The sequence below is a fragment of the Colossoma macropomum genome, unplaced genomic scaffold, assembly GCF_904425465.1.
Source record: "Colossoma macropomum unplaced genomic scaffold, Colossoma_macropomum, whole genome shotgun sequence".
Lineage (NCBI taxonomy): Eukaryota > Metazoa > Chordata > Actinopteri > Characiformes > Serrasalmidae > Colossoma > Colossoma macropomum.
In genome coordinates this window covers 49,672,599-49,687,331 of record NW_023494789.1, presented here as the reverse complement: position 1 = coordinate 49,687,331, position 14,733 = coordinate 49,672,599, and the positions used below count along the sequence as shown (strand labels likewise).

Here is a 14,733-nt window from a genome sequence, read left to right as displayed (position 1 = left end):
ACATCTTAATTTTCTTGATGATGCATATATTCTAACATTATATACACAAAAAATAACAGTTTGCTATTGAATATTGTTATTAACATTTATATGAAGAAGAACTGGCAGTTAAACAGACACAGATGTTTCATGTTCCTATACTAACGGAGAAATGTGTATATAGTATTCATTAGAATGTGCTGTAATTTGTGGTGAATCTTAAACGTTTGCTTTTTATTATTTAACAGCCTCACCTGAGGAAGGTAGCCTTTGGTACTAAAAGGAGCAAGTGATGAACCTCTCAACGTACAGCAACATCACCCAGACTAAAATAAGGGACTCGTACACGATAGCTGTGACCAAGAATGTGATCGTTGTGGCTTTGTACTTCTCCATCAACTACATTAACGGCACACTTGTCCACACTTTCCTCAAGCATGAGATCTTCAATGAGAATCCTCGATATATCCTCTTCATCCATATGGTCATCAATGATATGATCCAGCTAACAATTGCAGTGTTGCTTAATCTTATTTTCTATATTTTTTATACAATTAATGTCTCTATCTGTTGCATTCTTATAATGATTGCAGTGTTCACCACCCTCAACACTCCCCTGAATCTGGCCGGCATGGCTGTGGAGCGCTACATTGCTATTTGTAACCCGTTACGTCACACACAGATTTGTACTGTGCGCAGGACATACATCCTAATTGGCCTCATTTGGGGCTTGGGTGCCATCACCATTCTTCCTGACCTGTTCTTTCTGTTAGCCACTGAGCCTTTATCGTTTTTCCATTCTTCTGTCAACTGCCATCAAAACGCTCTGCTCCGCCACCCATACGTGGTGGAGAAGAGAACAGTCTCATACCTGGTCTATCTGTCCTTTGTATGGCTCACTTTGTTCTACACCTACTTCAGAATCATGTTTACAGCCAAGGCCACCGGTGCAGACGCCCGGAAGGCCCGCAATACCATCGTCCTGCATGGCCTGCAGCTTCTGCTGTGCATGTTCACATATATTGTCCCACTAATTGAGAGTACGTTAACCTCCCTCTTCCCCATGCTTTTAAATGACATACGATTCACAATTTACATCTTTGTCCAGATTTTACCCAGGTTTATAAGTCCTATTGTGTACGGATTGAGGGATCAGATGTTCTGTGCATATCTGAAAAAGCACCTGCTGTGTATTAAGCTGGATGAAAAAAATCAAAAACAAAAACAAACACAAAGCTTCTAACTGAGCTGAAACTGGAAAAAAAAATCAAAATTTTATCACCTATGTATAACGTTTTGAAGGATATTATGTATCCTCTGTAATGTGTGTTACGGTGGTGTACATTTGTTACTGAATGAAAGAAAAAAATTTAACTACATTTTTTGTGTGTACAAAGTAAACAAGTTTAAAAGGATGCTTTAAAGAGTTTGAGCACATGAAATGCAAAAAGAATTGTAAGAATGTGCATCTTTTCTGAGTGCATCCAATAACATACTAGGTTTAAAGGCAGAAGTGCATCCTCAGCACTGATAATCAAAAACATCATTAAACTGTGTCAGTTATTTTACATAACTAGTCTTAGTATTTCTTTATTTTATCCAATTATGCATGCCTGTTACAATTAATTGTAAATTTTTGATCACACATTTTTAAAACTTTGGTGCACTAAATTGAGTTTAAATAGAATTAATTATTGTGTCAAATGAACCTGTCCTGTCTGGATAGTTTGTGCATGGGATTGCAGACAAAAGCTGCACTATTACACCAGATCCATGACTGGCTGTGTGAGGTATCACTACTAGCAATTCTGTGAGCAGGTAGCAACTTCATCATGGACAATTATGCTAGTGACAAATACAGGAGGATAATGAGAGGGTCATCAAGTACTACAGCCAGCAGCTGAGCAAGCCACAGTGTAACATGAAAAGAATTGCTGGCTGTTTTGGTGGGGCCATGCCAGTTTCACCTTTACTTGCACAGTGTTCCCACAATGCTGCACACTGATCACGCCTCATTGACCTGGCTCATGCAATTCAAAGAGCTCAAGGCTCAGGTAGCAAGGTGGACTGTGGCATTACAGGAGCACAACTTCTCAATTCAGCATCATACCAGGTGCCTACATGGAAATGCCAATGCCCTGTCCTTCCACTCTTGTGCTGCTGAGAAATGCTGGTACTGTGTGCACCTTAAGAAGAAAGCAGAAACAGTGAAAAGGAACACTGCAGCCATGGCCGTCACCGTAGTAGCACTGAGCTTGATGGCTTAAGTCCTGAGGGATTCTGTTGTGCCCAGGAGGAATGAGCTGACCTCTTCTGGGCACGCGACTGGCTCAAAGCGGGACGGACACCAGAATGCACAGATGTAACACTGCATGGGCCCACTGCCAAGACACTTTGCACAAGCGGGGACAGCCTTCACTTGCATGAGGGGCTGTTGTACCGTGTGAGAGAAGAGCTGGTGTCTGTCCACCTAGATGTGGAGCTCTGTATGAACTGCTGCGACCTGTGCATGGCCAAGAATGGGCTGACGGAGCTGTTGCATGCTCCATTGCAGTCCTTCTGCTCTGGTGCCCCAATGGAAAGTGTAGCTGTGGACATCCTGGGCCCCTTTCCTACCACCAAAGTCAGGAAAAGCTACATTCTCGTGATCATGGATTATTTCACTAAATGGCTGGAGGCAAATGCCATTCCAAAGCAAAGTGTGATCATGATGGTGGAGCTGCTAGTAGAGGTGTTCTTCTGCTGGTTCAGAGTGCTGGAGGAGCTCGATAACAACTGGGATGCAATTTTGAGTCAGCAGTAAAGACAGGGGTCTACAACAAGCTGGGCATTCGAAAGATTAGGACCATGCCTCTCCAATCTATTGTCACTGACCAACACCAGCACAACCGGGACAAACATTTGCCCCTGGTCCTATTGGCATGTTGTTTCTCTGCTGTGCAGGAGTCGACTGGGTTCACTCCGGCTCTCTTTATATTCAGCCATGAGCTCAGAACACCCATGGAGCTGGTCTTCAGGAGTGCACCAACCAGGACTCATGCTGACCAGGACAGTGGACATTCCAGGACAGTGTTTCTCAGTTTAAAGTGTTCAGTGCTGTGAAAAATTATTTGCCCCTTCCCAATTTCTTCTATTTTTGCATATTTGTCACATTTGAATATTTCAAATCATTAAACTTTAATATTAGACAAAGATAACCCAAGTGAACACAAAATGCAGTTTATACATGATGTTTTCATTTATTGAAGGGAAAATACTCTTAAGCCCTACCTGGCCCTATGTAAAAAAGTTATTGTGCCCTTAGCTACTTAATCAAGCAGTTAACCAACTACAATTGACTGTTGGGTTCAATTTCACTAGCCACACCCAGGCATGATTATTGTCAGACCTGTTGAATCTAAACATCACTTAAATAGAACCTGTCTGACAATGTGAAGCAGCTAGAAGGTCTCAAAAAGCAGCACATGATGCCACGTTCTAAAGCGATTCAAATACAGATGCGCAACAAAGTCATTGAAATCTACCAGTGTGGAAAGAGTTACAAAGCCATTGCTAAGGCTCTGGGACTCCAAAGAACCACAGTGAGAGCCTTTATCCACAAACAGAGAAAACTTGGAACAGCGGTGGACCCTCCCAGGAGTGGCCAGCCTAACCAAATTTCACCAAGAGTGCACTGACAACCCATCTAGGAGGTCACAAAAGAACATTTAAAGAACAGCAGGCCTCACTTGCCGCAGTTAAGGTCAATGTACACGTTTCCACGTTAAGAAAGACTTTTGGGATAATACTCTGTGGACTGATGAGTCAAAGCTGGAACTTTTTGGAAGACATGGTGTAAAGCTAACACTGCATTCCACCAGAGGAACATCATACCAACAGTAAAACATGGTGGTGGTAGTGTGATCGGGGGCTGCTTTGCTTCTGCAGGGCCTGGACAACTTGTCATAATTGATGAAACAATGAACTCTGCTCTGTATCAGAGAATCCTGATGGAGAATGTCCGTCTGTCAGTTCATGATCTATGTCTCAAGTTAGGTTATGCAACAGGACAATGATCCGGAGCACACAAGCAAGTCCATCTCTGAAAGGCTCAGAACAAACAAAATTAAGGCTTTGGAGTGGCTGAGTCAAAGTCCTGACTTGAATCCCATTGCGATGCTGTGGCAAGACCTTAAACGGGCAGTTCATGCTCAAAAACCCATTTTTCCTCCACAGCGATGTAAAAGACTCATTGCATATTATCTCAAAAGTTTGATTGCAGCTGTTACTGCCAAGGGTGGCACAATCAGTTATTAGGTTTAGGGGGCAATTACTTTTTCACTCTGATGATAAAGGTTTTTGATAAATGTTTATCTTCAATAAATAGAATAATCATTTTAAATCTACATTCTGTGTTTACTCGTGTTGTCCTTATCTTATATTGAAATTAGTTGGATGATCTAAAACATTTAAATGTGACAAATTAACAAAAATAGAATAAATCTGGTGAGGGGCAAATACTTTTTTTCACAGCACTTTATATGTGCTTATGTTATTCTGTACCAAGTTTGGGGTTAGATAGAGTTTTGTTTTCAGTAAACATTAGGAGAAAGAGTAGGGCTAGAAGTGACCTGCCCTCTTTTCAGGCTGCTTTTTAAGTGGCTTTTTCTGCAGTTCTAGATAACGAGAGCAATTTCCTGAATCTTCTTCTGCACAATGAATCATTGTTTTACATAAAATATAATAATTTCGTTGGGTCCTCGAATTTTACTTTCCAACCCAAAACACCAACTTATTTAACCATTAAAATAATATACAGTCACTTTATGACTGGCCGGTAAATTATGCTTTTATTCAACATTTATCATTTATTGTTTTTTCCATCCCTGAAAGGGTCCAACAAGCATATCATTCACCTCCTCACACAAAAGAGAAAACAGCTTTTATAACTACTAGGATTTTTTGCAGTATTCACAGAAAAATCATGTAATTAACTTGAAAAAAATGTTTGAAAGTGTAAACCTGATAAGACAATGTGGCAGCCAATTCATCACCATAAGTATTTTTATTTTCCAAAAAAATATAAAAATGGTTAAATCTGTAATACATAATTGAATGAAGGAAGGACAAAATGTGATGACATGAAAAAACTAAAGTGAACTTATTAGCATTCAAAATCGTGAATCTACTCAGAATCACAGCCTTATAATTCATATCTGACCTCCCATATGATAATCATAAACTGCATCAGTAAGGCCTCCAGCATAGTGGATGGTTCCAACTGACCCTTCTATACATTCTTTGCCCCCCTCTTCTGTCTGGCGAAAGATAATGCATCTCATTAATCACACAGAAGGACACTTACGATTCTCTTAGGAACAGTGTTGTTTGATTATTTATCTGAAATCAAGTAAGGGGGCTGAACCTTTTTTCCTCAGCTTAAATATAAGCACTTCTAAAGAAGCGTCTCTTGTCATAGGAGACTTAGAAGGTTAGGACAAATAAGGTTCAAAAGACCTGATGACTGTTCATTGTCAGACTTTGTAACATCTTAATTTTCTTGATGATGCATATATTCTAACATTATATACACAAAAAATAACAGTTTGCTATTGAATATTGTTACATTAACATTTATATGAAGAAGAACTGGCAGTTAAACAGACACAGATGTTTCATGTTCCTATACTAACGGAGAAATGTGTATATAGTATTCATTAGAATGTGCTGTAATTTGTGGTGAATCTTAAATGTTTGCTTTTTATTATTTAACAGCCTCACCTGAGGAAGGTAGCCTTTGGTACTAAAAGGAGCAAGTGATGAACCTCTCAACGTACAGCAACATCACCCAGACTAAAATAAGGGACTCGTACACGATAGCTGTGACCAAGAATGTGATCGTTGTGGCTTTGTACTTCTCTATTAACTACATTAACGGCACACTTGTCCACACTTTCCTCAAGCATGAGATCTTCAATGAGAATCCTCGATATATCCTCTTCATCCATATGGTCATCAATGATATGATCCAGCTAACAATTGCAGTGTTGCTTAATCTTATTTTCTATATTTTTTATACAATTAATGTCTCTATCTGTTGCATTCTTATAATGATTGCAGTGTTCACCACCCTCAACACTCCCCTGAATCTGGCCGGCATGGCTGTGGAGCGCTACATTGCTATTTGTAACCCGTTACGTCACACACAGATTTGTACTGTGCGCAGGACATACATCCTAATTGGCCTCATTGGGGCTTGGGTGCCATCACCATTCTTCCTGACCTGTTCTTTCTATTAGCCACTGAGCCTTTATCGTTTTTCCATTCTTCTGTCAACTGCCATCAAAACGCTCTGCTCCGCCACCCATACATGGTGGAGAAGAGAACAGTCTCATACCTGGTCTATCTGTCCTTTGTATGGCTCACTTTGTTCTACACCTACTTCAGGATCATGTTTACTGCCAAGGCCACCGGTGCAGATGCCCGGAAGGCCCGCAATACCATCGTCCTGCATGGCCTGCAGCTTCTGCTGTGCATGTTCACATATATTGACCCACTAATTGAGAGTACGTTAACCTCCCTCTTCCCCATGCTTTTAAATGACATACGATTCACAATTTACATCTTTGTCCAGATTTTACCCAGGTTTATAAGTCCTATTGTGTACGGATTGAGGGATCAAATGTTCTGTGCATATCTGAAAAAGCACCTGCTGTGTATTAAGCTGGATGAAAAAAATCAAAAACAAACACAAAGCTTCTAACTGAGCTGAAACTGGAAAAAAAAAATCAAAATTTTATCACCTATGTATAACGTTTTAAAGGATATTATGTATCCTCTGTAATGTGTGTTACGGTGGTGTACATTTGTTACTGAATGAAAGAAAAAAATTTAACTACATTTTTTGTGTGTACAAAGTAAACAAGTTTAAAAGGATGCTTTAAAGAGTTTGAGCACATGAAATGCAAAAAGAATTGTAAGAATGTGCATCTTTTCTGAGTGCATCCAATAACATACTAGGTTTAAAGGCAGAAGTGCATCCTCAGCACTGATAATCAAAAACATCATTAAACTGTGTCAGTTATTTTACATAACTAGTCTTAGTATTTCTTTATTTTATCCAATTATGCATGCCTGTTACAATTAATTGTAAATTTTTGATCACACATTTTTAAAACTTTGGTGCACTAAATTGAGTTTAAATAGAATTAATTATTGTGTCAAATGAACCTGTCCTGTCTGGATAGTTTGTGCATGGGATTGCAGACAAAAGCTGCACTATTACACCAGATCCATGACTGGCTGTGTGAGGTATCACTACTAGCAATTCTGTGAGCAGGTAGCAACTTCATCATGGACAATTATGCTAGTGACAAATACAGGAGGATAATAAGAGGGTCATCGTGTACTACAGCCAGCAGCTGAGCAAGCCACAGTGTAACATGAAAAGAATTGCTGGCTGTTTTGGTGGGGCCATGCCAGTTTCATCTTTACTTGCAGTGTTCCCACAATGCTGCACACTGATCACGCCTCATTGACCTGGCTCATGCAATTCAAAGAGCCCAAGGCTCAGGTAGCAAGGTGGATTGTGGCATTACAGGAGCACAACTTCTCAATTCAGCATCATACCAGGTGCCTACACGGAAATGCCAATGCCCTGTCCTTCCACTCTTGTGCTGCTGAGAAATGCTGGTACTGTGTGCACCTTAAGAAGAAAGCAGAAACAGTGAAAAGGAACACTGCAGCCATGGCCGTCACCGTAGTAGCACTGAGCTTGATGGCTTAAGTCCTGAGGGATTCTGTTGTGCCCAGGAGGAATGAGCTGAACTCTTCTGGGCACACGGCTGGCTCAAAGCGGGACGGACACCAGAATGCACAGATGTAACACTGCATGGGCCCACTGCCAAGAGACACTGCACAAGCAGGGACAGCCTTCACTTGCATGAGGGGCTGTTGTACCGTTTGAGAGAAGAGCTGGTGTCTGTCCACCTAGATGTGGAGCTCTGTATGAACTGCTGCGACCTGTGCATGGCCAAGAATGGGCTGACGGAGCTGTTGCATGCTCCATTGCAGTCCATCTGCTCTGGTGCCCCAATGGAAAACGTAGCTGTGGACATCCTGGGCCCCTTTCCTACCTCCACCCCTGGTCCTATTGGCATGTTGTTTCTCTGCTGTGCAGGAGTCGACTGGGTTCACTCCGGCTCTCTTTATATTCAGCCATGAGCTCAGGACACCCATGGAGCTAGTCTTCAGGAGTGCACTGACCAGGACTCATGATGACCAGGACAGTGGACATTCCAAGACAGTGTTTCTCAGTTTAAAGTGTGTTCAGTGCTGTGAAAAAGTATTTGCCCCTTCCCAATTTCTTCTATTTTTGCATATTTGTCACATTTGAATGTTTCAAGTCATTAAACTTTAATATTAGACAAAGATAACCCAAGTGAACACAAAATGCAGTTTATACATGATGTTTTCATTTATTGAAGGGAAAATACTCTTAAGCCCTACCTGGCCCTATGTAAAAAAGTTATTGTGCCCTTAGCTACTTAATCAAGCAGTTAACCAACTACAATTGACTGTTGGGTTCAATTTCACTAGCCACACCCAGGCATGATTATTGTCAGACCTGTTGAATCTAAACATCACTTAAATAGAACCTGTCTGACAATGTGAAGCAGCTAGAAGGTCTCAAAAAGCAGCACATGATGCCACGTTCTAAAGCGATTCAAATACAGATGCGCAACAAAGTCATTGAAATCTACCAGTGTGGAAAGAGTTACAAAGCCATTGCTAAGGCTCTGGGACTCCAAAGAACCACAGTGAGAGCCTTTATCCACAACAGAGAAAACTTGGAACAGCGGTGGACCCTCCCAGGAGTGGCCAGCCTACCCAAATTTCACCAAGAGTGCACTGACAACCCATCTAGGAGGTCACAAAAGAACATTTAAAGAACAGCAGGCCTCACTTGCCGCAGTTAAGGTCAATGTACACGTTTCCACGTTAAGAAAGACTTTTGGATAATACTCTGTGGACTGATGAGTCAAAGCTGGAACTTTTTGGAAGACATGGTGTAAAGCTAACACTGCATTCCACCAGAGGAACATCATACCAACAGTAAAAACATGGTGGTGGTAGTGTGATCGGGGGCTGCTTTGCTTCTGCAGGGCCTGGACAACTTGTCATAATTGATGAAACAATGAACTCTGCTCTGTATCAGAGAATCCTGATGGAGAATGTCCGTCTGTCAGTTCATGATCTATGTCTCAGTTAGGTTATGCACAGGACAATGATCCGGAGCACACAAGCAAGTCCATCTCTGAAAGGCTCAGAACAAACAAAATTAAGGCTTTGGAGTGGCTGAGTCAAAGTCCTGACTGAATCCCATTGCGATGCTGTGGCAAGACCTTAAACAGGCAGTTCATGCTCAAAAACCCATTTTTTCCTCCACAGCGATGTAAAAGACTCATTGCATATTATCTCAAAAGTTTGATTGCAGCTGTTACTGCCAAGGGTGGCACAATCAGTTATTAGGTTTAGGGGGCAATTACTTTTTCACTCTGATGATAAAGGTTTTGATAAATGTTTATCTTCAATAAATAGAATAATCATTTTAAATCTACATTCTGTGTTTACTCGTGTTGTCCTTATCTATATTGAAATTAGTTGGATGATCTAAAACATTTAAATGTGACAAATTAACAAAAATAGAATAAATCTGGTGAGGGGCAAATACTTTTTTTCACAGCACTTTATATGTGCTTATGTTATTCTGTACCAAGTTTGGGGTTAGATAGAGTTTTGTTTTCAGTAAACATTAGGAGAAAGAGTAGGGCTAGAAGTGACCTGCCCTCTTTTCAGGCTGCTTTTTAAGTGGCTTTTTCTGCAGTTCTAGATAACGAGAGCAATTTCCTGAATCTTCTTCTGCACAATGAATCATTGTTTTACATAAAATATAATAATTTCGTTGGGTCCCTCGAATTTTACTTTCCAACCCAAAACACCAACTTATTTAACCATTAAAATAATATACGGTCACTTTATGACTGGCCGGTAAATTATGCTTTTATTCAACATTTATCATTTATTGTTTTTTCCATCCCTGAAAGGGTCCAACAAGCATATCATTCACCTCCTCACACAAAAGAGAAAACAGCTTTTATAACTACTAGGATTTTTTTGCAGTATTCACAGAAAAATCATGTAATTAACTTGAAAAAAATGTTTGAAAGTGTAAACCTGATAAGACAATGTGGCAGCCAATTCATCACCATAAGTATTTTTATTTTCCAAAAAAATATAAAAATGGTTAAATCTGTAATACATAATTGAATGAAGGAAGGACAAAATGTGATGACATGAAAAAAACTAAAGTGAACTTATTAGCATTCAAAATCGTGATCTACTCAGAATCACAGCCTTATAATTCATATCTGACCTCCCATATGATATCATAAACTGCATCAGTAAGGCCTCCAGCATAGTGGATGGTTCCAACTGACCCTTCTATACATTCTTTGCCCCCCTCTTCTGTCTGGCGAAAGATAATGCATCTCATTAATCACACAGAAGGACACTTACGATTCTCTTAGGAACAGTGTTGTTTGATTATTTATCTGAAATCAAGTAAGGGGGCTGAACCTTTTTTCCTCAGCTTAAATATAAGCACTTCTAAAGAAGCGTCTCTTGTCATAGGAGACTTAGAAGGTTAGGACAAATAAGGTTCAAAAGACCTGATGACATGTTCATTGTCAGACTTTGTAACATCTTAATTTTCTTGATGATGCATATATTCTAACATTATATACACAAAAAATAACAGTTTGCTATTGAATATTGTTACCATTAACATTTATATGAAGAAGAACTGGCAGTTAAACAGACACAGATGTTTCATGTTCCTATACTAACGGAGAAATGTGTATATAGTATTCATTAGAATGTGCTGTAATTTGTGGTGAATCTTAAATGTTTGCTTTTTATTATTTAACAGCCTCACCTGAGGAAGGTAGCCTTTGGTACTAAAAGGAGCAAGTGATGAACCTCTCAACGTACAGCAACATCACCCAGACTAAAATAAGGGACTCGTACACGATAGCTGTGACCAGAATGTGATCGTTGTGGCTTTGTACTTCTCTATTAACTACATTAACGGCACACTTGTCCACACTTTCCTCAAGCATGAGATCTTCAATGAGAATCCTCGATATATCCTCTTCATCCATATGGTCATCAATGATATGATCCAGCTAACAATTGCAGTGTTGCTTAATCTTATTTTCTATATTTTTTATACAATTATGTCTCTATCTGTTGCATTCTTATAATGATTGCAGTGTTCACCACCCTCAACACTCCCCTGAATCTGGCCGGCATGGCTGTGGAGCGCTACATTGCTATTTGTAACCCGTTACGTCACACACAGATTTGTACTGTGCGCAGGACATACATCCTAATTGGCCTCATTTGGGGCTTGGGTGCCATCACCATTCTTCCTGACCTGTTCTTTCTATTAGCCACTGAGCCTTTATCGTTTTTCCATTCTTCTGTCAACTGCCATCAAAACGCTCTGCTCCGCCACCCATACATGGTGGAGAAGAGAACAGTCTCATACCTGGTCTATCTGTCCTTTGTATGGCTCACTTTGTTCTACACCTACTTCAGGATCATGTTTACTGCCAAGGCCACCGGTGCAGATGCCCGGAAGGCCCGCAATACCATCGTCCTGCATGGCCTGCAGCTTCTGCTGTGCATGTTCACATATATTGACCCACTAATTGAGAGTACGTTAACCTCCCTCTTCCCCATGCTTTTAAATGACATACGATTCACAATTTACATCTTTGTCCAGATTTTACCCAGGTTTATAAGTCCTATTGTGTACGGATTGAGGGATCAAATGTTCTGTGCATATCTGAAAAAGCACCTGCTGTGTATTAAGCTGGATGAAAAAAATCAAAAACAAACACAAAGCTTCTAACTGAGCTGAAACTGGAAAAAAAAAATCAAAATTTTATCACCTATGTATAACGTTTTAAAGGATATTATGTATCCTCTGTAATGTGTGTTACGGTGGTGTACATTTGTTACTGAATGAAAGAAAAAAATTTAACTGTACATTTTTTGTGTGTACAAAGTAAACAAGTTTAAAAGGATGCTTTAGAGTTTGAGCACATGAAATACAATTCTTTTTGCAAGAATGTGCATCTTTTCTGAGTGCATCCAATAACATACTAGGTTTAAAGGCAGAAGTGCGTCCTCAGCACTGATAATCAAAAACATCATTAACTGTGTCAGTTATTTTACATAACTAGTCTTAGTATTTCTTTATTTTATCCAATTATGCATGCCTGTTACAATTAATTGTAATTTTTGATCACACATTTTTAAAACTTTGGTGCACTAAATTGAGTTTAAATAGAATTAATTATTGTGTCAAATGAACCTGTCCTGTCTGGATAGTTTGTGCATGGGATTGCAGACAAAGCTGCACTATTACACCAGATCCATGACTGGCTGTGTGAGGTATCACTACTAGCAATTCTGTGAGCAGGTAGCAACTTCATCATGGACAATTATGCTAGTGACAAATACAGGAGGATAATGAGAGGGTCATCAAGTACTACAGCCAGCAGCTGAGCAAGCCACAGTGTAACATGAAAAGAATTGCTGGCTGTTTTGGTGGGGCCATGCCAGTTTCACCTTTACTTGCACAGTGTTCCCACAATGCTGCACACTGATCACGCCTCATTGACCTGGCTCATGCAATTCAAAGAGCTCAAGGCTCAGGTAGCAAGGTGGACTGTGGCATTACAGGAGCACAACTTCTCAATTCAGCATCATACCAGGTGCCTACATGGAAATGCCAATGCCCTGTCCTTCCACTCTTGTGCTGCTGAGAAATGCTGGTACTGTGTGCACCTTAAGAAGAAAGCAGAAACAGTGAAAAGGAACACTGCAGCCATGGCCGTCACCGTAGTAGCACTGAGCTTGATGGCTTAAGTCCTGAGGGATTCTGTTGTGCCCAGGAGGAATGAGCTGACCTCTTCTGGGCACGCGACTGGCTCAAAGCGGGACGGACACCAGAATGCACAGATGTAACACTGCATGGGCCCACTGCCAAGACACTTTGCACAAGCGGGGACAGCCTTCACTTGCATGAGGGGCTGTTGTACCGTGTGAGAGAAGAGCTGGTGTCTGTCCACCTAGATGTGGAGCTCTGTATGAACTGCTGCGACCTGTGCATGGCCAAGAATGGGCTGACGGAGCTGTTGCATGCTCCATTGCAGTCCTTCTGCTCTGGTGCCCCAATGGAAAGTGTAGCTGTGGACATCCTGGGCCCCTTTCCTACCACCAAAGTCAGGAAAAGCTACATTCTCGTGATCATGGATTATTTCACTAAATGGCTGGAGGCAAATGCCATTCCAAAGCAAAGTGTGATCATGATGGTGGAGCTGCTAGTAGAGGTGTTCTTCTGCTGGTTCAGAGTGCTGGAGGAGCTCGATAACAACTGGGATGCAATTTTGAGTCAGCAGTAAAGACAGGGGTCTACAACAAGCTGGGCATTCGAAAGATTAGGACCATGCCTCTCCAATCTATTGTCACTGACCAACACCAGCACAACCGGGACAAACATTTGCCCCTGGTCCTATTGGCATGTTGTTTCTCTGCTGTGCAGGAGTCGACTGGGTTCACTCCGGCTCTCTTTATATTCAGCCATGAGCTCAGAACACCCATGGAGCTGGTCTTCAGGAGTGCACCAACCAGGACTCATGCTGACCAGGACAGTGGACATTCCAGGACAGTGTTTCTCAGTTTAAAGTGTTCAGTGCTGTGAAAAATTATTTGCCCCTTCCCAATTTCTTCTATTTTTGCATATTTGTCACATTTGAATATTTCAAATCATTAAACTTTAATATTAGACAAAGATAACCCAAGTGAACACAAAATGCAGTTTATACATGATGTTTTCATTTATTGAAGGGAAAATACTCTTAAGCCCTACCTGGCCCTATGTAAAAAAGTTATTGTGCCCTTAGCTACTTAATCAAGCAGTTAACCAACTACAATTGACTGTTGGGTTCAATTTCACTAGCCACACCCAGGCATGATTATTGTCAGACCTGTTGAATCTAAACATCACTTAAATAGAACCTGTCTGACAATGTGAAGCAGCTAGAAGGTCTCAAAAAGCAGCACATGATGCCACGTTCTAAAGCGATTCAAATACAGATGCGCAACAAAGTCATTGAAATCTACCAGTGTGGAAAGAGTTACAAAGCCATTGCTAAGGCTCTGGGACTCCAAAGAACCACAGTGAGAGCCTTTATCCACAAACAGAGAAAACTTGGAACAGCGGTGGACCCTCCCAGGAGTGGCCAGCCTAACCAAATTTCACCAAGAGTGCACTGACAACCCATCTAGGAGGTCACAAAAGAACATTTAAAGAACAGCAGGCCTCACTTGCCGCAGTTAAGGTCAATGTACACGTTTCCACGTTAAGAAAGACTTTTGGGATAATACTCTGTGGACTGATGAGTCAAAGCTGGAACTTTTTGGAAGACATGGTGTAAAGCTAACACTGCATTCCACCAGAGGAACATCATACCAACAGTAAAACATGGTGGTGGTAGTGTGATCGGGGGCTGCTTTGCTTCTGCAGGGCCTGGACAACTTGTCATAATTGATGAAACAATGAACTCTGCTCTGTATCAGAGAATCCTGATGGAGAATGTCCGTCTGTCAGTTCATGATCTATGTCTCAAGTTAGGTTATGCA

General features: G+C 40.9%; 1 protein-coding gene and 2 pseudogenes across 1 annotated transcript; all 3 read left to right on the top strand.

Annotated features, from left to right (window-relative positions):
- Positions 1-271: 271 nt before the first annotated feature.
- On the top strand, positions 272-2,782 carry LOC118807705 (odorant receptor 131-2-like). The gene is made up of 2 exons (XM_036569731.1): positions 272-1,169; positions 2,316-2,782. The coding sequence occupies exons 1-2, from the start codon at positions 272-274 to the stop codon at positions 2,780-2,782; spliced, it is 1,365 nt and encodes a 454-aa protein (XP_036425624.1).
- A 2,995-nt stretch (positions 2,783-5,777) lies between these two features.
- Positions 5,778-8,181, top strand: LOC118807704 (annotated as a pseudogene).
- A 2,811-nt stretch (positions 8,182-10,992) lies between these two features.
- Positions 10,993-13,493, top strand: LOC118807703 (annotated as a pseudogene).
- The last annotated feature ends 1,240 nt before the right edge of the window (positions 13,494-14,733 follow it).